The sequence below is a fragment of the Salvia hispanica genome, chromosome 5 (assembly GCF_029641045.1).
Source record: "Salvia hispanica isolate PSC_SH4W2 chromosome 5, Shi_PSC_v1, whole genome shotgun sequence".
Classification (NCBI taxonomy): domain Eukaryota; kingdom Viridiplantae; phylum Streptophyta; class Magnoliopsida; order Lamiales; family Lamiaceae; genus Salvia; species Salvia hispanica.
This window is the reverse complement of record NC_142696.1, coordinates 11,226,111-11,250,431: the sequence shown is the minus strand read 5'-3', so window position 1 is coordinate 11,250,431 and position 24,321 is coordinate 11,226,111. Positions and strand designations below refer to the sequence as shown.

The window sequence follows — 24,321 nt, the reverse complement described above, 5'->3', positions numbered from 1 at the left end:
ATGGTATCAAACAAATATTCCTCAACCCACTTCTACTGATTAGTATAATGGAGGTAAGGGTCGAATCCCACAAGGATGGACACGTTCGGATACTGCAGTGACATTCCTGGGTGTTTTTGGTTAGCTACCACGCTTGGGTTGAGATTTTACCTAGGAAAGAAATAAAGGTGGTACTCTACTGACTAATAGGCGTGAAAATAACAGGCATGTGGTTGTGTTCGTGAAAATAGGGGACAAGGTGTCTCAGAGGTATATGAAAAGTAGACAGTTACTAAAAGAGGAAATTTAGACAACAAGGTATATCTGGTGCTTGGTTGGCTCTCTGACAGGTCTGGAAGGCACAACTGAAAAGTAAGGAACAAAAGCAAAAGTAACTTAAAAGTAAAGTGGTCCAAACTAAAATTGATTTTGACGTTTTCTTCTTCACCAAGCATTAACAGAAATCATATGAACACAAACACCATGACTAAACTCAGATTCATGACTTCAAACTCAAGATCTATTGATTTAAAATACTCAAACTTAAGATGGACGGTGGACTGCAGTTTTACCTCTACTGACTGACATGCAAGGTGGTGATTACAGTGCGGATCAAAAGACTCATGCACGAAAACTCAGACCGAAACATAACTATAAAATTCGATCAACAACCACAGATCTAGCTTACTCGAAAGAAAGTACATGCACGCACTTAAAAGTTAAAAGCGATAACTTAATCTAACTTTCCTAGGCTGAATGAAGCAAACTCAAACCAAAGAGACATTCGGAATAGAAATTTCATAGCTTAAACGTTGGATCTTCACTAAGTACTTCAAAAGGCAACCAAGATAAATGTTTGCAACAAATCCAACGAAGAAAGCAGCAAAGATTAAACTAAAAAGCAAATAACGATTGTTTTGCCACTCCGGGTGGTGATACTGCTATACTACTCCGACAAACTGGCTGGAACGGTGGAGCGATGATTTCTCCGGCAGACTCTTGGAAGTCAAGTGACCATAGCTGTGGCGAGGAACGAGAGATTGGATAATGCTGAAGGATTGATCTTCTAGAGAGAATTCTACTAAGTGTGTATGAGAACCGAACTTGCGAACTCTTAACCTCTCTCCAAGTGGCTTCTTTCATAGGGAGGCTTGCCCTTGCTTTTAGGGTAGACTTCCTTCACGAATTTAACCTTTCTGCCCTTGTTAATGATCATCCCAGCTATCCTTCTTCTCCATCTCGAGCCTTTTTTTTCTGGCATGCATCCTGGCCAATATTGCACCCTTCCTAGCACTCTTTTCACTTGTGTCACTCGAATTGTCTCCTACTGACTTGGATCCATTAATCCTGCACACTTAAGCAACTATTTTGCAGATAATACATGCATTTTACGACATACTGATCAGTAACCAAGGCTTAGAATACGACTTCTCAGCCATCCATCCCCGGCAACGGCGCCATTTGAGAGTTCGGGTTGAGGGCACAGTACATATCAATTAATTCATAATCATCAGGTCAAAGAAATCCACTAGACTACAAGGTCTGGGAATTCGATAACAAGGAAGATTACGGTCGTCGGACTCACCTTCAGCCTGCTGTCAAAGAAAATAATACCTCAACCCACTACAGTGTAACTAGCACAGAGAAGTAAGGGTCGAACACACAGAGATAGATAGGACGCGGGTGAGAGTTAAGAGGACTTTGAACTAGCTTGGCTGCTCCCACGCAAACTTGGGTTGAGAACATTAACTAAGAGACTCGGGAAATGCAATTATCTATTCTAACAACTAGACCTAGGAAAAGGAAAACATGATAAAAACATGCATGATGAAAATAGAGATCTAAACAGAGTAACACTTCAACAATGATATTTACCAGACCTAGTGAACAACTTTCTTAAAATGACTAGACCGACTAATAACAGACTGTGGGGACCATTTCCAAAAATGGCAAAGGTACGAATGAAAAACTGCAAATAACTAACTATGAAGTCATCTAAACAAATCAAGTGCGAAAAGAATTCAAGGTAAATCAACAATCAACGTAAATATAAAAATTCGGTGAAATTCAGAACGGAAATAAAAATGAAAGCGGTAAATTGTTTCTTCGCCTCACGTGAAGACGGTGGTGCACAATAGCAACTCAAAACACGAACTCCAACCCCATGAATTCCGATAACCCCCAAGTGTGTGTGTAGAAGTGTGTGAAAAGCGAGCTAAGAGCAAAAATGTGAGAGATGATGATATCAGGTGTGTTGCGTGCTCTTTATTTATAGGCGTGGAGTTGTTCTTCTAGAATCTTCTCTTGAATTTTCCTTTTTGCCCTCCATCTAAAAATCTCCTTTGTCTGGTAATTTTTTTCCTTTTTCTGCTCACTTTTCCGCCAGATTCCTTTACCAGGTAATTTTCTTCATTCCTTTCTGGATTTGGCAATTTCTTCTACACACCTGGCTTAAAAGCTGTGTTAGACCCAAGAAATTATTGAACTTAACCCCATAACCAATTCATGAAATTAGCCTTATCACTTTTTAATATACTTTCTCTGTCCCACTTAAGATATCTATATTCTTGAGTTGAAAAAAGTTTTAGGATGACTTGTTACGTGGAGCAAGTAGAAAAAAGTAGTTGAATATTTTAATGAAGAGAGAGGAGAGAGATACTTATTTCCAAATATAGAAAGTGATCATCTTGTGTGGGACAAAATAAAAAGGAAATGTGGGCATCTTGAACGAGACAAAGGGAATATTACCTAAGAGATGGGTGACAAGAATGAAATGGAATGAGGAGCAACTTTGTGGGCGACATCGATGAATTTTTTTTTTAGAGAAAGTAGATTGGTGATGTCAGTCTTAGAGGAGGATGCAGATGGAGTTTGGATTAGAGATGCCCATGGTTCCAGAACCGCCGGTTCCGATTTTAGAAATTACCGAACCGGAACTGAATTGTGAGGGTGTTTCGCGGTTACGGTTCTGGTTCAAAAATCGCCGATTTCAGTTTCGATTCCAAACCGGTGTTTTTTAATGGTTTTTCACGGTTCTGAACCGCTGGTTTTTAGCAGTTTTTGGCATTTTTCCGCAATTCCGGTTTGGAAATCCCAGAACCGGCAGTGTCTGGAATTTTGGAACCTGGATCGGCCCACGGTTCCAAAAGTGACGGTATTGATTCAATTTAAATCTCACGGTTACAATTTCGCGGTTAACCGCCCAAACCGTAAACTTTGGTCATCTCTAGTTTGAATCCCCTGCAGTGACTTCCATACACTCTATTGGTTTGTTTTTAAATTATAATATTAAAATATTAATTTGTTTATTATAAAATAATTGAATATGTGTATATATTTTGGGGACTCTTGCCCATGCAGATGGAGCAGGAACGAGAAATAGGTTAGGACGGATAAAAAAACATCCACAAGAGAAAAAGAAAATTTTGACAACTATTTTTCCGTGGACATTTCTGTAAGAATAGAAACTGTAACTAATTATTGACTTTTAGTTATACAAATTATGTATTTTGTACTCCCGTCACTAGGAGTCTCATTTGAGTTCGACACGAGTTTTAAAATATATAAAGAAAAGTGGGTGGAAAAAAATAGTGATTGTGAGACTCATTTTTATGTTGTAGTATAATAAAACATGAGAGAATGAGTTAGTGAAATATGAGATCTACCTATCATTCACAGTAAAAGTGAATCGGAACTTTTATTCTTATGATTTGAGGAAAAATACCATAATACTAGATTTATCATATCAATAAAATACCCAAATTACTGACTTTTTGGTATATCGTGCTTTTCAATATAGTATGATACCTTATCAAAAGATTTTGATACAATAACAATATGAAATTTTATATACCATAGTAATATATACTGTGACATAATGAAATTTTGGTATATATAGTAAATGTGGTATTATACAACGTGATTGATAGCACACCGTGTTTATATTGACATCAATATAATTGTATATACCCTAATAGTACGTAATATTTGTATATTTTAAATATATTTATACATATATTATGTGTTTATAATATAATAGGAGTATTATTTAACGAAATAATAGAATTGCGATATATTGAAACTTCGGTATTGGTATCGATAATGAAATTGGTCAAAGCAAAAATTCAGCATTCTAAATTCTGGTACATCGAAAATTTTTGTAAGGTAAATATGGTTTTTATTTATGTCGAATTTGCGATACGGTATACGATATGACAGTTTTGGTATTGTATACTGTACCGACTACTATTGTTAACATTCATGGAGGTATTCTTTCAGTTTTTGTGTGTTTTTTTAACTATGGTTTATGCCACTTTGGTTCTGTCCTTTTTTGGGGGGCATTTTGTCTCTTCACTCTATTGTATAATGAAAACTCTTTTGTGGAGGAGAGTTGTTTATCTATAACAATATAGAATATGAGGAATAGGACACGGAATGAAAGGGTTCCTTTCTGCATGTTGTGGTTGGCTTTATTCTCATGCCAAAAATCTGCTATACATCTTCACAATTATGACTCAAATTTCTGGAGTATCACATCAATTTTCAACACTTATATTGAATAAGAAACACCACGTATATATTTTTGAAACTATTTCAGTGAACTGTTAATATCCATATTAATTTTTCTCTATATCACTACAATAGTTTAATCTATCTTACTCCTAACATATCGAGTTATTCTTTATTTATTTATTTTCATTTTATTGAGTAATAAAAACTCTTTTGTGGAGTAGAGTTTTTTGTGTATCACAATATAGAATATACAAAAGCTATATAGGCGCTTTGAATCTTTATGCAAGTTGAGGATGCATGCTTTATTCTTATGCCAAATCAGCCTTATATCTATATATATGTATATGTTTATGATCATTTATGGAGTATCATATCAAATTTCTTATCTTAAAGTATGGCTCAAATTGCTAAGCTTGAGACCAAGGCAGAGATTACAAATCCTCCTGCTAAGGTCTATGATTTCCTTAAATATAATATAAACAAGTTTGTGAATTTGTTCCCACAAGTGTTCAAAAGTTTCAAGTTAATTGAAGGAGAGGAAGGCCATTCCGGAAATGTTAAGATCGTCGAATATGTAATTGGTCAGTCTTTTCATTTACGAGTTTTTTTTTATCGAAATATTTTAAAACATGAATCTCATACAGGTAAGGCAATGACTGCAAAAGTGAAGACTGAAGAATTAAATGATGAAGAGAGATCCATGATAATGAGGGTTGTTGAAGGGGAGATTTTGCAGTTATACCCCACATTCCTCTGCAAGATTAGTGTGAGCGATGGCTGTATGAATTGGTCGATTCAATTCGAGAAAACCAGTGATTCAACACCTAAACCAGATGCCTATGTTCAAGTTCTAGCTCATGTTACTAAACTCATGGATCTTTACCTTCTCACCAGTTGATACATCTATGAAGGAAGCTCACAACTACTTAAAACTACCTACTGAAATGCATACTACGCAAGAATGTCGGATCTGACTTCCCTGTCTCCTTTCAGCTCTACCAATTGCCACTCTTATGTATATGCCTCGCATGCCATGTATGTTTATCGTATCGCAATGAATAAATAAATCTTGCCTATCTTTGAATAAAACTCATAGATTCACTGTTGATTGAGGATATATGTGACAGTCTTTCACCATAAGGATATGAAACAAGCTTGCACAAATTAGTCGAGATTGAGTTAAATACAACTAATTCAACCAACTATGTCACTCTTTGGTAATTGAAACACTAACAAAAGACCAAGTGTATACAAAAGAGCCTATTTTTGGTAAAATATCGTGCTTTTCAGTACCGTATGATGCTTTATTAAATGATTTTGGTAAGATAACAATATGAAATTCATATACCACAATATATTGTGACATGAAATTTCGCTATGTATCATAAATTATGGTATACACTTATGGCATACCGTGTTTATATTGACATCAATATAATGTATATACTGTGAATACCAAATATATTTATATATATTTATACATATAATATAATAGGAGTATTATTTAACGATATAACGAAATTGTGGATATTGTACCAAAGTCGGGTATGCTGTAAATTTCCATTATATTGAAAATACGGTATGGTATCGATAATGAAATTGGTCATAGCCAAAATTCAGCATACTGAATTTTGGTACATTGAAAACTTTTGTAAGATAAATGTGTGGTTTTTATTCATGCCGAATTTACAGTATGGTATACGGTATGACAATTTTGGTGTTGTATATTGTTGTAATGTGAATGTGTTTGAACGATCAAGAACAAAGAATTGAGAGGGAGAAGAAATGTGTGAGCTTCAATCGAAATCTTATTGAGTGAAATCAGTAAAGAGTGTACAACTTGAAGATTACTCTCAACTATGAACTAACAACAATATTTAAACAACAAAGAAGAAATCAAGTGAACAAGAACTTCACTCAAGAAACGGTTGTAACTAACTAAGCTCCTAACAGCTAGTAGCTCATCAAACTTTTGAACTTGCTTCTTGCTTTGATGTTGTGTTCTCCACCTTAAGCTTCCTTGTACTCGCATTGCTATGTCCAGCCACTCTACATAACATATACCGTACTGAATCCTATTGTTACCATTCATGGGGGTATTTTTTGAATTTTTGCTTGTTTTTTTATCTATGCTTTATTGGTATTTTACCTTCTAATTTGGTTCTTTCCTTTTTTGGGGGGGGCATTTTGTCTCTTGACTCTATTGTGTAATGAAAACTCTTTTGTGGAGGAGAGTTATTTATCTATCACAACATAAAATATGAGTAATAGGACCACGAAATGAAAGGGTTATTTTCTGCTTGTTGTGGTTGGCTTTATTCTAATGCCAAAAACCTGTCAAATATCTTAACGGTTATGACTCAAATTTCTGGAGTATCACATTAATTTTCAAAACTTATATTGAATAAGAAACAGCAGGTATATATTTTTGAGACTATTTTAGTAAACTTTTAATATCCATATTAATTTTTTTCTATATTCACTACACTAGTTTAATCTTATTCTTAGAATTTTTGTATGCTTTTGTAACTATGTGTTACAGTATTTTGTTTTCCTTTGGGCAACTTAATTTGCTTTTTTTTTTTTCATTTTATTGAGTAATAAAAACCGTTTTGTGGAGGAGAGTTGTTTGTGTATCACAATATAGAATCTACAAAGCAAGCAATAGGCCCTAGCTTTGAATCTTTATGCAAGTTGAGGATGCATGACTTTATTCTTATGCCAAATCTTCCTTATATATATGTATATGTTTATGATCATTTGTGGAGTATCATATCAAATTTCTTATCTTAAAGTATGGCTCAAATGGCTAAGCTTGAGACCAAGGCAGAGATTACAAATCCTCCTGCTAAGGTCTATGATTTCCTTAAATATAATCTAAACAAGTTTGTGGATTTGTTCCCACAAGTGTACAAAAGTTTCAAGTTAATTGAAGGAGAGGAAGGCCATGCCGGAAATGTTAAGATCGTCGAATATGTAATTGGTCAGTGTTTGCATCTACGAGTTTTTTTTTTTTTTTTTTTTTTCCAAATTATTTAAAAACATGAAGCACATACAGGTAAGACAATGACTGCAAAGGTGAAGACTGAAGAAATAAATGATGAACAGAGATCCATGATAATGAGGGTTATTGAAGGGGAGGTCTTGAAGTTATACCCTACATTGCTTTGCAAGATTAGTGTGAGCGACGGCTGTGTGAATTGGTCGATTCAGTTCGAGAAAACCAATGACTCAACACCTAAACCAGACGCCTATGCTCAAGTTGCAGCTCATGTTACTAAACTCATGGATCTTTACCTTCTCACCAATTGATACATCGCTCACAACTACTTAACTACCTACTGAAATGCATACTACGCAAGAATGTCGGATCGACTTCCCTATCTCCTTTCAGCTCTTCCAATTGCCACTCTTATGTATATGCCTCGCATGCCATGTATGTTTATCGTATCGTACGTACGAATAAATAAATCATGTTCCTATCTTTGTATTATCACGATTCGCCTTAGCCAAGATAACCGAGCCAGATAATTAGGGCATACAAAGATGTTGTGCTTTGTTGCAAATTTATATAATTTGATTTAAACTCATAGATTCACTGTGGATTTGATTGAGGATATATGTAACACTCTTTCATCAAAAGGATATGAAATAAGCTTGGACAAATTACTCGAGATTGAGTTAAATACAACTAATTCAACCATCTATGTCACTCTTTGGTAATTGAAACATACACTAACAAAATAGCAAGTGTATACAAGGAAAAACGTAGCTGAGAGATGTGTGTGAACATATATATCTCAAACAAAAAAAAGCTATGTCCACTACAGATAGCCCGGCTCTGGTGATGCCTCTGGATCTCGTTGTTCAACTCTCCATGTAGGACGTTTAGATTATTTTCATCTCGTTCACATCACTCCTCATCCCATATCGATGCACCTACACAACCAACAAACAAACACTCGGAACTAGTCTCAATCCCAAACATGGTAGGTTTTCGAAATAACTCATCAGTTCCGAATTGTTGTTCCTCGATCATCCAACTTCACCCGGTAGGGATGGGATCCCCGCTTCACGCTAACCATCCATGTGCGTGTTACTATTGTTTTTAGTTGTTGATTTTTTTGGTAAGGTTCCTTGAGGAGTTTTTGAGATGATAATTGTCCGCTGTCGAGTTTTTTTGTTGAGACCTTTGCTGAAATAGTAATTGAGTATTTTCCAATAATTATAAAAAGTTAGCTCTGTCGACAAACTTATGAACGACACGAGTTTTAACGTGCAATCTATACATATGTAAAGCCCCAGTTTTTTTGCACGCCAAGTGTCACACTTTGGGTGGGAAAAATATAGATAACTTTTATGTTGCGTTTGCAGATTGTCAGAGCTCAAAATCTTGAGCAGCGTGCAAATATTAGGTCTCTACAGCTATAACCTGAAAAGTTTTTGGTATAAATATTTATTTTAGTTGAAGCTTGCAAAAGAAGTTTTGAAATACTGCACTACAGAAGTATGAATGACAGAGTTGTCAACCAAATCTTACGGTTCTTACAATCATCCTCCTAGGATTAGAATAATTTAAATTTAAAACCCAATCTCATGTGAAGAAGATAATGAAGATATAAATTGGTTTCTTAAACTAATTTTTGCAGGAATAGACTTGGAGGTAAAAAAAAAAAATTCAAGCTTTCAAGCTTCACTCTAATGGAGGAGTGGAGTGCGTGGCTGTGGAAAAGGAGAGTGGCAGTCCGGTTTTCTCTCTTCTCTCTATTGTATGCGTGTATATATGTAACTGTGCAGAAATTGGGATGGACAAGAAAAGCGGCGTCGGACAACCGAGATTGGCGAAGCGAAAACAGGAGAGGCCGAAAGGAGGTCGATGGGCGCGCTACGTTCAAGCACGCCGTCGTTGACTCTATGTGGGAACTCTACACCTTCCTCGACGAAGACGCTCAACAGCGTTTCGCCTTCGCCGAACTCTCTCTTCATCGATTCTTTCCACGCCCCTTCATTGCCTGTTTTAAATCTCCACGCACCGGAGAAAGTTCACCTTCTTCTCTTCCTTATAGGCTATAGCAGATGAGACGAATTTTGTTTTATCTCTCTTAAGTTAGGGCTTCTGTGGGCCCAAATACCGATTGGACCTCAAATTTATTGCAAAGTCTAACATTGTATGGCTTTGCATGATTTAATATTTCCATTATGCATATATTTATAGATAATGAGGAAATACAATACTCCACTTGATTGTTTCTAGAGAATATCTGAACAAATTTCTTATGAATTGGGCAGTCTAGAAAATCGGGAATTTGAATGTTTGGGGTTGAGAGAAATTCGTGGGATTTCTGTTGAGACATTCATTCTTGCTGCGGATGCATTGCACAAGAGGGTAAATACAAGTTTGGACAATAACCCCTGTTCTACTTCAAATCCGTTCGTATGATTATTTACATCTTTCGTACCATAGAAATAGGCTATTTGGATTGACATAGACTTTAATGTATACTCTCTCCATCCCACATAATTTGAGACACTTTGACCCGGCACGGATTTTAAAAAATCTAATGGAAAGTGAGTTGAAAAAGTTGGTGGGATGTGGGTCTTACTTTTAAAGTATTAGTTTTATAATAAAATGTGAATAAAAGTGGTAAAAGTGAAATGAGACAAATTATGTGGGACGGAAGGAGTAATTGGTAAAATAAGATAGAAGAAGAAAAAGTAGTTGAAATTGTGTAGTGGATCGTAGGATCTATAAATGATAAAGTAAAAGAAAAGGAGAAAATGATTGCCATAAATGGATATAAACTATTTGTATGGGACAAACAAAAAAGGGAAATATGGCCTATTTTTATAGGACGAAGGGCGTATCGTATAATTTCATATACTACAGTATTATTATTAGTACTACTGTTATAATTATTATTATTAATTCTAATTTCGATTATTTAATGAATTACCCGTTCTAAGGCCATCTCCAACCATTTACACCAAACTCAAACCCATTTTTGAGTATGGGTCATACCAAAAAGTACTTTTACTCCAATCATTTACTCCAAACTCAAACCCAAAAGAATATTCCATATTTATATACTTTTTACACCTTTTCAATTGTACCTACATATTTATTTTAAATTACATATTAGTCCCGCAATATTTTTAATTATGTAAATTAAATAAATATAGAAAATTTTCTTATTAATATATTTATATATCAAATGTACTTTATATATTCAAGATGAACCAGATGACTATGCAACTAGAGCATATTCTTCGTACTTCGACAATATTGGAGGATCCGGTTCTGATTTACCAAATTATTAGATGACGTTTTTCATTTTATTATAATAATTGGTTGTTCGTGTTTTATTTTATTTTAATGCATTGTGTTTAACTTGCTTTCTTAATAAAGACTTGCTTTATAGTTGTGCGACATCCATCCATAGCTCTTTAGTAAAAATGAATCTCAGCTAAACAACTTCTAAACTATTGACACGTAATTGAAACTTTTAAACTATTAATACGGTAAGCAATAATAACAAGATTTTTTAGCAATATTCATTCATATATTTGTAAATTTATTAGTTATTATTTGCTAAAAAAAACATAATTTATTATAATATGGTCAGCTTTCTGATTCCTTCTTAATTTTCTTATGGAAAAATATTTGCAAAATCAAATAGAGAGTGTGTGTGTGATCAGATTTTCTAGACACTAGTAAAACACACGCCAACATATCTCAACTCAACATCCATAGCTCTACTCAATATTTGCAAGGAGTGTCGGCTGATTCAAACTATCAAGTACTCCAATACACAAATTATGGCCGGCTGATTCATGAACCTCCAAATAATATAAAGGACTATTATGCAATATTTAAAACTTTTTTGCAGTAGATACTCAATTTTGGTGTTCACTTCAAATTTGGTGTTGTTTGATTAAAAAACCCAAAAATGGTTATGGGTATGGAGTATGGTTGGAGCACATTTTTACACCAAAAATGAGATTTGGTGTATGGTTGGAGGTGGTCTAAGTAGAACATAGCATCATCATAAAGTGAACAAAGTAGAATCAGCAACACTATTGAGTAGTGTTCAGTTTGTTCAGCATCACAAAAAAGCTGTCATTAAATTTTGATTTTGTCTTCTCGATGCATTTCATAAGATTAAAACCAATTTTCTGTTACAATCCAGAGTACCTGCCAATCTTTAGCTTACTATTCATTTTAGTCCACGGTATTATCTGTGGTACAATAATAAACGAGGAACTGAAGTAGAAGCCGAAACAAACCAAATTCACCTATTTGAATAAAGAATCATTACCATAGTTGTTGAACTGTGGTTGCTCCACTGCTGCGAAATAGACAAATAGAACGCAGAATTACAAAAATGAAACAATTGGGGAGAAGATGCGAAGGCTGAGGGAAGAAAGATGAAGATGAAAAACCCATACAATGATATTCCAAATGTTAGATGCAGCCAACACAGTAGGTCCAAGGAACATTCATATGTATTTTTAATTATTACAATGGAAAGATTGATTGGAATAAATTTCATTCTTCAAGTTACAGAGGGCACTTGGAAACAAAAAATTGCATCGATTATTTTATAGATTTTGATATGCAAACACAAAGTATATTGAGCCACTTAATTTATCTCTTTACCTAATCAAAACAACAAAGAGAAACAAATGTAGTATTTTCAGCAACATAGCATAAAGAAAGAAGAATCAGAATACTAATTCAAGATAACTAATAAGGCAGCTGAAAAAAGAAAAAATGAACTTTAAAAAGTCTTCTGGGTCCTTGAAAAACCATTAGTAAGGGTGCGTTAAAATGACAACATCTCTTAAAGTAACACCATACCACCATTCCTAGCCAATCATTTGCATATGTGGATGAATAATCAGCTGACATGTGACAATCATAAAAAATGCTCAAGGATAAATTTTCCTGGCTAGCAATATCCAATACGCTAGACAACAATTATTCTCGCCCAACAATATTCAATACGCTAGACAGCAATCTATAGATTGATGTCTACCGTTTATACTATTGATGTGTAGCGTTTATAATATTGTTGGATACGTGGTGTCACAGTGCCACTTTAAAAGGTGTTGTCATTTTAACACAAACCGGTAGTAGGATATACTATTACCACCGTTTTTAAAAAATAGAAGCTTTTCACATGACAAGAGTTTTACTACAATTGGTAAATTAAGAGAGATTTTAAAAAAAGTTATTAACGTATTGTTAAGTGAGAATAAGTTTCATTTCATTAGAGAGAAAAAAAATTCCTAAAAATAAAAAGTTTCTATTTTTAATAGACGTACCAAAATGAAAATAGTTTCTAAAATATCAACTAAATTACAGGTGACAAGTTAAAATATGTCTGGTGAGAATGATATGTAAAATATAATATTAATATTTTGTTCAAAACCAAAAATTAATTTTTATGAAAGATATTAACATAATAATTGACATATTCTATTTAATTATCAAAAAATGACTTTTATTAGCAATTAATTATGAATAACAATTATTTGGATTTAATTATACTCCATTTGTACCATAAAAATTGGATAGATTTAAATAGTATAGATTTTAATTCATAATTAGTAAAATATGAGAAATAATAAAAATTGAAGTGTTGTTAGCGGAGAATAGGTCTCACCTTATCAGAGAGAAAAAGCTTCCTAAATTAGAAAATTTATAACTTTTAGGGATGAACTAAAATAAAAATAGTTTATATATATTTTGTTGGTTTATATTCAAATTTCTTTTTATATATATTTAACTTTTTTAACATTTATCAATATTTTTATTTGTCGAATCAAATTATTGATCATTTTATAACATTCAAATTGACAGTGGTTTATTTTTGAATTATTTAGTTGTTGAAATGTTATTGTTCTATATAATTATATAGTACTCCATCCGTCTTATAATAGATGACAAATTTGGAGAATGACATGATATTTTAAGTGATATTATTTTAAATGTTAAGTGAAGATATATAAAGAAAAAGTGATTGAAGTATTGATAGTAGAAAATGGATCTCACCTCATTAGAGAAAAAGTTTTTAAAATTAGAAAATTTATACTAATTTTTAGGGACAAACTAAAATAACAATAGTTTATAGTATTTATTTTATTGGTATTTATATTCAAATATCTTTTTATATATATTTAACATTTTTCACATTTATTAATATTTTTATTTGTATAACCAAATTGTTGCTCATTTTTACAACAGTTAAATTGATAGTGGTTTATTTTGAATTATTTAGTTGTTGAAATGTTATTATTGTACGTAATTGTAATTATATAGTTATCCCTCCGTCCCATAATAGATGGTACATTTAGGGAATGACACGGGATTATAAGTGATGTTGTTTTGTGTGTTAAGTGGATAAACAAAATACTCCCTCCGTCCCGCTTAAGATGACACGTTTTCCTTTTTAGTTTGTCCCAACTAAGATGACACATTTCCTTTTTTGATAACTTTCTCTCTCCAATTAATACACTCAACCACTTTTTCTCACTCCTATTAAAATATCCATCTTCCTTTATCTCTCTACTTTAATACTTACACCCACATTCTCTCTCTCCAATTAAACACTTTAACCAATAACTCCTAAAATCCCGTGCCGGCTAAGCAATGTGTCATCTTAGCCGGGACGGAGGGAGTAGTATTTATATTAATGTGAGATAGAATTTTTTCTAAAAAAGGAAATGTGACATTTTTTGTGGGACAAACTAAAAAGGAATTTGTGACATCTATTATAAGACGGAGGAAGTACTATATTAGTGTTTTAAAGTGTTCTAATCAGCATTAATTTTTTGTAATTTTAAAGTTAATGTAATGATATTGTTCCTTATTTTTATTACAATAACCAGTGAAAATTATATGGCCCGTGCATAGCACGGGTGATAATACTAGTTGATAAAATAAGAGAGTGAGAGAAAAGGTGGTGGAAGTAGTGTTAGGGGATTGTGAGGTTCACATTTAGAATCATGTGTAGGGTTATTATTTGTTTAAAATTTTCCATATTTAGAATTGGTCTAATTTTGGTAGACGACTCGAAATGTAAATATTAGTCTATTTTTTGTGAACGGATGTAGTATTAAGAATGAGAGTGTATTTCCGAGATCGAATTTACGAACATTAAGAAATTGTGAATAAGTTTGGAGGTTAATTTGATTCTAAAACACATGTATCTTATTTTCATATTTGGGATGATAATTTCAATTGTGAAGTGTCTTTTCAGTTTAATTTTAAGGGAAACTAATATTAAAAACCATGAACTTTTCCCGAAACTAATATTTCCTATGAACTTTAAAAGTGATGAGAAATACCACGAACTTTGGATGATAGGTTGATTTTCCATGATAATTTTTCAGCCAATTTTAATTACGTTGCTGGCTGGATGTCCTACGTGTAACACAAAATGCACCATTTTTTAAATAAGAAAATGTCATCGTTTTGAACCCTGATTTACATTTACCGTTGTTTTTTAAATTGTCGTTTATTAAGGCATCTTCTTCCTTTTTTTAAAGGATTAGGGTTCGAAGTGACGGCGTTTTCTTATTTTGAAAGCGATGCATTTTGTTCACCCTATGGGGTTTACATGTATAGGTTGGGCAAGCCGCGTCAATTAAAATTGGATGGAAAATTAAGTTCATGGGAAAGTGACACATCGTTCATGGTATTTCCCACTACTTTTAAAGTTTGTGTAGAAATATCATATTTCGGGGAAAGTTTATGGTTTTAAGGCTATTTTTCCTAATTTTAATGGGGAAATGTCAAGTCTCAAAGATAAGAAAATGATAATGAAAGCAAGCAGGAAGGGAATGTGTAGATTTAGGGTGGGTTTGTTGTCTTGTTAGAGATGGATAGAGGGGGCTATCCATACTCTTCCAACTGTTTGATTGTTTATTCAAACTCGGGATACTTTTAATGACCAAGTAATTTTCTGGTAACAAACCCTCACCCCAATTCTACTAAACAATCGTGGACCATTTTGTGTTTCCCCAACTCTAATTCAGCTATTTCAAGTAGGACTTACATGTAAAATTCAAAATTCAGTAAGGTTATTTCCGGCATTTTATACTCCTTATCATATGTTTGGTGGTGATGATGAATCAAAAATGTTGTTTGCTCACTATAAAACTCTACCATGGCAAACAAACACGGGTTTAGAAGAGCTATCTAATCTCTATCCCAAAAAGTGTCTCAAAATGACTCCGGACTTGTTGAAGGTCTGATCTTGGAAGGCATCTGCGTAAATCTCTGCATTCTGGCCCCGAATTTGTGACTTGAGTCCCTTGGTGTAATCGACATTTTATCCAAAGAAGAGTCTATCTCATCCCCATCAGAATCTCCCTCACCGTGACTCCTGCCATCTGGAATATTCATCCCGTTTCCACACTCAGCAACATCTTCATCACTTGTGCCTTCTGCTTCCTCGTCTTCATAATAAGTGCTTCTCACCATTGACCAGTACATATAATTTGGCCGGATGTAGCTGCAGAAAAAGAACAGAGATAATACAACGGTAAACTCCTAGGCAGAGTCTTAAACAGTTTCTTCTCCAAGATATATAACCAAATAAGTAGAAGATGATATAGACATGTAAGGGAAACAAGAAGATACCTGTCACATTTCCTCAATAGGCAGGGATGAAACGGGAAGAACATGTCTAATCTTTCTATCCCCCCAAATATCTTGGAACGCTCTGATTCCAGGAAACCATGTGTTTCAGGCAGAGAAAATATGCGATTTTCTTTGACCAGCCGTAGAAACTCTTCTACTATAGATGGCAGGCATACCTAAGCAGGAAATGTAAGTAAGAAAAAACAGACTCAGTTTGCTAAGACGACTAATAGATATAACAGTGAGTTGGTCACAAAAAAGTCTTCTACTCATAATGCACCAGCCAAATACCCAATTGCATTAAAGATATCGAGTAGCATAAAATACCTATTGTCAGAATATTCTACTGAATGACTGAAAAGGTTCAAACAAATATTTCACCTGCAATGGGCTCAAATGATGCTTAAGGATGTCATCGATGCGCATGAGCAGCAGTTGGGACTTCAGCTGAGGAATAACAAGCAATTGTTTCAAGCGAAAACAAATTAAGCACATACATTATAGCCTGCAGAAAAGTAGGTGATTAACAAGAAAGGTCTAACTGACACACTTTGAAAACTCAAAACAGAAGAATCTACAACTGCAAATTCATGGTAAGAAAAACTACCAGTGAGTGGTGTTGGAACTATTTATGATCTTTTAGTCAATCAAAAACATGCCTTTTCATCTTTTTCTTATCAAACTTCACAATTTATAAGTGAAATCACAATCAGAGTAAGATCCCCAATTTCTTGCCTATTATATGTAATGAAGCCCAAGACCAATTTCTTATATTCTTCCAAAAAAAAGCCCAACTAATTTTCATGGTATTAGTCACGTCCATGCCAGAGAAGATACAAAGGGGCTTGTTATTCTTTTAATGTTAGTACAGTTTTCTTTTCAGTGGGGTCACATTACCAGACAGCGCTAAGAGTTCTGTTATTTCGTTTACCCTAACTAGATTAAGTTTTTTGGAAGAAGGGTGTAAAATTTTAGTGCATATATACAAATTTTTTCCCCGACTTGAGTAGTTAGTATAATATTTAAAGATATAAGAGAGAGATTTTTCTTTGATACTATATTTAGGTGATTTTGCAGTTGTAGATTAGAATTTAGAAACAGGCACATTTTGATGACTCAAAACAGAATTCACAACTGCTTTAATTAGAGAGGTCTAACTCGGAATCTAGGATTCTGATACACGAAAGAGAAAGAAGATAAATAAGTGCGAGATGAGAACAAGAATAAGCTGTTGCGGAGGTGCACGGGAGTGCATACAGCACGTAAACCAGACGATCTAGATCACCATACGCACACGTGGCAAGGATTCGAGTTAGTTAGTCAGTTAGAAGTTGTTATAGTTGGTTAATTGTTGCTTACGTGGACATGAGAGGTTATATATATACCGATCATGATTGTAATTCAGATATTATGTGAATGAATTGATGCAAGTTGTTTCTCCCTCTTCCCTCTCTTCTCCTTCTAGTAGCTCAGTACGTATCGGTGCAATACCGGTCTCTGTTCCTATCATCGGAGGCCCCTATTCCGCACCAGATTCATCAACGATTCAATGTATCTCAATTCTCAAGACAAGGTTGAGGTGAGGAATTATATTCTTGTGGTTTTATATGCTCAGGCAAAAACCTAGAGATATTTGAGAGCAAAGCTATATATAACGCACCTGACAACCAGCATAAAATAGTTTATGAGCTTTTGGATTAATGTCACCATCCTGATTTTCACAATAAAGGAAACAGCAGCTAACCATTCTGAAATCATGCAAACAAAACCTGAATTAAGTTAATACATTCTTATCGGTTTGTAGCTCTCAAGGAGAGCACCGGATATCAAGAAAATGAGATGCATAGTGACCTCTCCAGCATTGCGTCAACAAATGCGATGGGGATAAATTTGGCACGAGCCAGATAACTTGCAAGGTATGCACCAGCACTCATTCTGCAATACAGATAAGTCCATAGGCTATAGATCTTTGATAAAGTAAATTAGACTGAGACGCTGAATGAAAAAGACAATAAGAAAACAAAATAAAAAAATAGAGGCAAGAGAACTCATAATAAAACCAATGTACAATCGCTGAGAAATTAGATTCCATAAAAGAATACTAGTCAACAGTGCATGAAAAGCTAGAGAATAAAATTTTACAGAATCCTTATATGTTTCTTTACCTCCATACAGGATTGAGGCCACTAACATACATATCTATAAGAGCATTAGCAAACATCTTTCCACAGTTGTCAGGATCCAGTGAGCAAGCATAGAACATGATGAACTACAGAAAACATGGGGACATTACATTCCAATTAGTATGGGCTAGAGCCATTACAAGGAAAATGTGTCAGCAAGAAGAGACAAATGGTCATGGTTACAATACCTGAGCAAATTTTGATTTGTAAGCTGTTAAAGTTGTTTTCTGAAATGATTGGAGGAGAGTCTCAAACACCTACAGCATCATTAGAATGTAAACAAATCAACAAACTCAGCAACATCTCAAACCAAACCAAACCAAAAACCCAGAACGAAGACTTTACCTGAACCAGACGACCACCCTCATGAAAAGATTTAAGGTATTCAAATGTGAGCACCATCAGACTATCCAACTTTTGAGCACTCAAGTTTGAACTAAGAAACCTTTGGATTAAGACATCCCTAGTAAGCTGAAAATGAGTAAAAATGAGTTTTGCTACCAAACAAAAGATGCTGAAGAAAATCCCTAACAAATAGAAAAGAATTGTGCAAGCTAATCGTGTACAGCATACACTTTGGTTAGTAGAGATTAGCTTTTCATATTCCTTGGCTATCAGAAGATATTAGCATTGGGTAACCTGTGTATTTTATGTGTTTTATACCCAAATCAATTTAAAAAAATCTAGTGGCACAGCCTGAATTGGGCATCACCCATCCAAAAAGGGCGATGAACGTGAATTGTCCCAAGATAGCGTGGGAATTCGTCGGAGCCGGATTCATATCCACGGTATCACCCATCCGAAAAGAGCGAAGAGCTCTCTCATGTCATGCGTTGATTGTGCAGTGTCTATTGAACCAAAACGTATGGGCTGGCACATGTAATCCAGCGAGCGTATTCGTGCGATTGAGAGGATAATGGAACATCTTGAAATTGACCAAGTTGCACTTGCCTCGAGTATATCCTGCCATTGGACAATCAATTTAAATGTCTACAAACCATCATTCATTGCTCGGAGTATGGAGTTGCAATTTCTGCATCAATCCAAACCCTCCTATCTCTTCATTCTTTCTTTTGTGAATATTACACCGTCTATGTCCATATTGATCATCGTGTTGGTTGATACTACAAATACATGTTAATTTCCCATTGTAAATGTAATAATTTAAACAATACTACAAAAATTTAATAATACCACAGATATTTTTAGTCCTTAACAAATTACAAAAGAAGTACATAAACAATAAAAAATCACAAGTTTGGTCCTCAAATCAAACTAAATGGACAAATATACCCCTCAAAGGCTAAAGAGCAGAATAGTAAAAATCGGGACTGAATTTGGGATTTATGAAACCTTTTGAAAATGCGATTTGGTAAATGTTGGGTCCTAAAAATGCGCAAACACCATTTTCTGGGTACTAGTTTTGTATTTCACTCTTAAACTAATAGGTGCTGACTGTTGAGTGTTGAGCAACTTTAGTTCCATTGGGAAAATCAAATACTCCCCCCTCCATCCCACAAAATTTGTCATGCTTTGCTCAGGCACGAATTTTAAGAAATGTAATAGAAAGCGAGTCAAAGAAGTGAGTGAAGGTGGGTCCTACTTTTATATATTAATTTTATAATAAAATGAGAATGAGTTAGTGGAGAATGGACCTCACTACCAATAAAATGGGAATGAGTTAGTGGAAAGTGGATCCCACTGCCAATTATGATTAGCCTCTATAACACTTGGACATAATCTTGTGAAGAAGGTCTATATGGTGGCACGTCCACATTTTGGACAAATATTTAGGTGCTCCGAGGTGATTCGGTAAATATCCGAGGCATGGGGGCGTTGGGGGGTGCACTAATGCGTGTTCAGAATTAGTCATTTACAATTGGACATGACAAGTGTAAAATTTTCTAGAATTGGATAGTATAGAGTCTTAATTATACTTTCTTCTAAGAAGACACACTAATTAGATTAATTAGAGGTGTAAATAGCATAGTGATAAAATGCAAACTCATGCAAACTCTAAATATTGTACAAACTCCAAAATATAATCTGGACTGTCAGAAAATGTCAACAAAATAGCAATAGAAAATTTCTACACAGTTTCAACGCAATATCAACACAGCATCAACCATTGACACTTTTGACATTTTCTGTTGCTGTTATTTAGTCATCTGTTGACATTTTCTTACGGTCCGGATCATAGTTTGGAGTTTGTACAATATTTAGAATTTGCATTTGATCACATCCTAGTGTAAATAATTGCAAATGTATTAATTGGGTGTAATTTACAAACACAAACATTACTTAGAAAACCAATGTTATCAAATAGCGGATATGGCGGTGCCATGGCGCTATAGCATGGTGTTCGGTGGTTGAAACGCCATAGCACCGCCATATCCACCACTTGACAACATTGCATGTGTACTGCATTTAGGAATGAGGCATTATGCAAAATACATGGAGGTTAGTGTTGTATTTTATGCTTTATTAATTAATTGTTTTATGAGTTTTAGATGTTATATTTTTTTTTTCTAATTTTTGAATTATATATAAATAAGTATTATTTTATTTATTTAATTATTAACTGACATATCTGCCATATCCCTGGAGTGGTTTTCAGGCGAACCGCCATACGAGATTATCACATTGCTTAGAATTCACGAAAGATACAAAGTGTAATTTATTGTTTTCAATGACAACATATGAAATTAAATACCATAAGCCTTTTTATTGAATTACAAACAGCAGGAGCAGAAACTTTCCCCAACCGCCTCACCAGCCTCCTGTATGTCACTCACCCCAACCACCTCGGGGTGATTCTGACTGAACCTCGTGCGCTACTTTTGGTAACATAGAATTAGTGTCCATGTTTAGGGGGAGATTTCATTACTAGCTATAGCCACGGAATTTGATAATTGATCAAGGTCGAAAAATGGGATTTGTAAATAGTCATAAATATATTATTGATCTCTTCAAGAAACCAGAATGGTTGGTTGAAGCACACATAGACTCACATTGAATCATCGATACAAATAGGAAGCGTGGAGAAACATAGGATGATGAACATTTGGGTATCAGCTAGTGTTAGAGATTGGTTGGAATATTGATTTATCTAGCCCATGTTGTGAGACATAGATTTTTGATAAGGCTAATTTCATGCAATGGTTATGGGGTTAAATTCTGTAATTTCTCGGGTCTAACAAGGTTTTGTAAGCCAGGTGTGTAGAGAAAATGCCAGATCCAGGAAGAAAGGAGAAAATTGCCTGGAGAAGGAGGCTGACAGAGAAAGTGAGCAGAAAAGAAGAGAGTTTATCAGACGGAGGAGCATCCTAGATAAAGGGCAGAATGGGAAATACAAGGAAGGTTCTAGAAGCTCAACTCCTTATAAATAAGAGCACGCGACATACATGAAAAATGATCACCATCCTTTTAGCTCTTAGCTCAGTTTTCTCACACTCTACACACACACTTGGGGGGGTGGGGGTTTAGGGTTCATGTGGAAGAATCAGTTTGTGTAACACCGTCTCTACGCGAGGCGAAGATACAATTTAGTTTCTGTTTTAAGTTCCCGTATCTGAATTTCCCGAGACTTCATTGTTCGAAGCTCGGAATTATTTTGTTAAATTTCTGTTGAATTTGCACTTGTTTAGCTATAGAAGTTCTTGCAATAGTTTCGTTTCATGTTATTTCTGTTTTCCTGTTTACTTTGGATGCTTTTAGCGGTTGATCTGAGTTGCTGAGTTGAATTGTGTGGAGATCGTGGTTGATCGGTTGAATCTGGTTGAATCTGTGTGATCGGAGATATAAATTGTTCTGGTTTGTTGTGGATGGCTTGGATCCGGAGCGGATGAAGCCTCCACTGTTTGGATCTGTTCATTTTTTAATGGTTTTGATGTTTAATTTCTGTTCTCTCAGTTACCTCGTCTAGCGATAGTAGATTTGCTTAATTTCAGTAGTTAATCGTAGTTAAATGATTTAATTTAGCTTGCTCTGTTTCGTTTGGTAGTTTACTCTATTTTTCTCTGCATTTTGTGATCAAGGATCGTTAGAGAAGATGAAGCTAGTTGTTTGTTGAACCTTTAGTTCGTTATTTTGCAGCTTTTCATTCGTACCTTGCTAATTTGGGAAATGGTCCCCACGATCTGTCTTTCCCTCTGTCTAGACATTTTAGGAAAAATTGTTCATCAGGTCTAGTAATATGTTATCGCTGGAATGTTATCTTGTGTACATCTTGTTTTTAGTCATGCAACCAACTTGTTGAGAACTTTCTTCCACCATTTGAATTTTCCATTCGAGGTTTTGATCACTTAGATTTCGGGGTCATCTCGAGGTGGAGTCTTCTTCCTCTTCTTTCTCTTGGGCTTTTCCTGCAAGGTAAGCTTAGTAGGATTAGGCTCGCCCTTTTTAAGAGCTTGAGGTAAAGTGTTAACAATGAAAATAGTAGGGTTAGAAAGATCTTCCCCTCCAAATGGTTAATAAGGCTTAGACAAATCGATCACCATGACCTCCCTGCAATCATGCTCCATCTTAGCTTGTTTCGCCTCTTCATACTTAAGCATCGCGCTTTCGATGTTGTAGGTCGACTTTCCTCCATGGTCACTTATTGTTGTTTCTCCTCTACCTACATCAATAAGAGTTTTGCATGTGGCTAGAAAATTTCTGCCTAAAAATCAGAGGAACTTGTTTATCAACTTTCATGTCTAAAACAAAGAAATCGGCAGGGAATATGAAATCATCAACTTTCACCAATACATCCTCAATTACCCCTACCGCATTTACCACAGTGTTATCGGCCATCCTTAGGCAGACATCTGTGGATTTGAGCGGCCCGATGTTGAGCTTCTCGTAGTACTCCAATGGCATTATGTTGACGCTAGCTCCAAGATCACAAAGAGCCTTGTCTACATTACCATTCCCTATGGAACAACGAATGATGAATTGGCTAGGGTCCCTCTGCTTGACAGTCCTTTGCTTTTGGATGATATCAATACAATGAAGAGGTAGCTTTAGATCAGATTTCTGGAGCTTTTGCTTTTTCATCACCGCCTCTCTCAAGAGCTTGGCATATCTAGGTATTTCTTGCAATGCATCAACAAGAGGGAGGGTAGTATGAAATTTACAAAACATATTTAAGAACTGTCGGAATTGCTCTTCAAGCTTGAACGGCTTCCTCGGCTGGAAGAGGAGTACAATCCCGTTGTGCCGCACGAGTTCCTTCTTGGCGGGCGCCTCTGCCTCTTCAGTGGCGGCCCGTTGCATAGTGTGCGGCAGTCCGCTAGGTGTCGGGCAGTCCCCAAAACTCGTTCCGGAGGTGCTGGCTTCATCCTTGTTGATACCGACAACCTTGGAAACAGCCTTGCCTTTATCCTCCATTGCCTTCTTTTGGAATTGATCCATTTGTAACTTAGTGATGGACACAGTGGAGATAACAGTGTTTAACCCAGATTCAAGTTTGGTCAGTCTTTCCTCTACAACTCCCATCTTGGTCTCGTTGTTCTTTCTATCCTCTAGCATTAGCTCCAAGATCTTTTGGATGCCAGCCTCATATTTGTCTTCCTTGGTAGGTGGCTCCACTCCTTTCTCTTTCCCTAGATTGAACCCTGTATGAGATTAGACAAAATTATGATTATTAGCATGAGATACATGTGGATGTGGGTGATTTCCATTATAATAATTAAAATTACCACCTCCCTGATTAGGGCGATAATTATTATTATAAAGCCGGTTGGGATCACCCCGATTTTGGACATTTTGACATCTTTGATGGCATTCCCCTCTTTGCCCGGAGCTTCTAATTTTTAAAGTCTTGCTCTGATGGATGCCAATTCTTGAGATGTCTCATTCCCGCATGGTCTCTTCACTACATCTAGCCCTTCAGCTTTGTGCTTCTTTTTGGACCAACCCTGTAACACCCCAACTTTTTCTACCTTTTTTAGTTGTTCTTGAAAGGACGACATTTGTGTACCTAGAAATTTTTCGCCTTTGTTTCTTTTGTCGAGAGAA

General features: G+C 35.2%; 2 protein-coding genes and 2 pseudogenes across 3 annotated transcripts; 2 read left to right on the top strand and 2 right to left on the bottom strand.

The window, feature by feature from the left end:
* The first annotated feature begins 4,848 nt into the window (after positions 1-4,848).
* Positions 4,849-5,580, top strand: LOC125187027 (kirola-like). The gene is made up of 2 exons (XM_048083535.2): positions 4,849-5,072; positions 5,136-5,580. Exons 1-2 carry the CDS (start codon positions 4,886-4,888, stop codon positions 5,387-5,389), a joined length of 441 nt encoding a protein of 146 aa, XP_047939492.1. The 5' UTR covers positions 4,849-4,885; the 3' UTR covers positions 5,390-5,580.
* A 1,674-nt stretch (positions 5,581-7,254) lies between these two features.
* Positions 7,255-7,984, top strand: LOC125187026 (kirola-like). Its single transcript, XM_048083533.2, has 2 exons — positions 7,255-7,474; positions 7,550-7,984. Exons 1-2 carry the CDS (start codon positions 7,288-7,290, stop codon positions 7,801-7,803), a joined length of 441 nt encoding a protein of 146 aa, XP_047939490.1. The 5' UTR covers positions 7,255-7,287; the 3' UTR covers positions 7,804-7,984.
* A 7,604-nt stretch (positions 7,985-15,588) lies between these two features.
* LOC148926280 (uncharacterized) lies at positions 15,589-18,945 on the bottom strand (annotated as a pseudogene). The gene is made up of 8 exons (XR_016130760.1): positions 18,667-18,945; positions 18,510-18,578; positions 18,304-18,407; positions 17,990-18,073; positions 17,799-17,886; positions 16,520-16,643; positions 16,139-16,314; positions 15,589-16,010 (listed from the first exon to the last, which is right to left on the bottom strand). The product of XR_016130760.1 is annotated as an uncharacterized LOC148926280 (transcript).
* Positions 18,946-22,625: 3,680 nt separating this feature from the next.
* LOC148926279 (uncharacterized) lies at positions 22,626-23,358 on the bottom strand (annotated as a pseudogene).
* Positions 23,359-24,321: the final 963 nt, after the last annotated feature.

What these genes read in the sequence shown, in the direction of transcription:
- LOC125187026 (XM_048083533.2), top strand. Translation starts at nt 7,288, where the DNA reads ATGGCTCAAATGGCTAAGCTTGAGACCAAGGCAGAGATTACAAATCCT. An exon ending in GATCGTCGAATATGTAATTG is followed by an intron (nt 7,475 to 7,549) that starts GTCAGTGTTTGC and finishes AAGCACATACAG; the next exon opens with GTAAGACAATGACTGCAAAG.
- LOC125187027 (XM_048083535.2), top strand. Translation starts at nt 4,886, where the DNA reads ATGGCTCAAATTGCTAAGCTTGAGACCAAGGCAGAGATTACAAATCCT. An exon ending in GATCGTCGAATATGTAATTG is followed by an intron (nt 5,073 to 5,135) that starts GTCAGTCTTTTC and finishes AATCTCATACAG; the next exon opens with GTAAGGCAATGACTGCAAAA.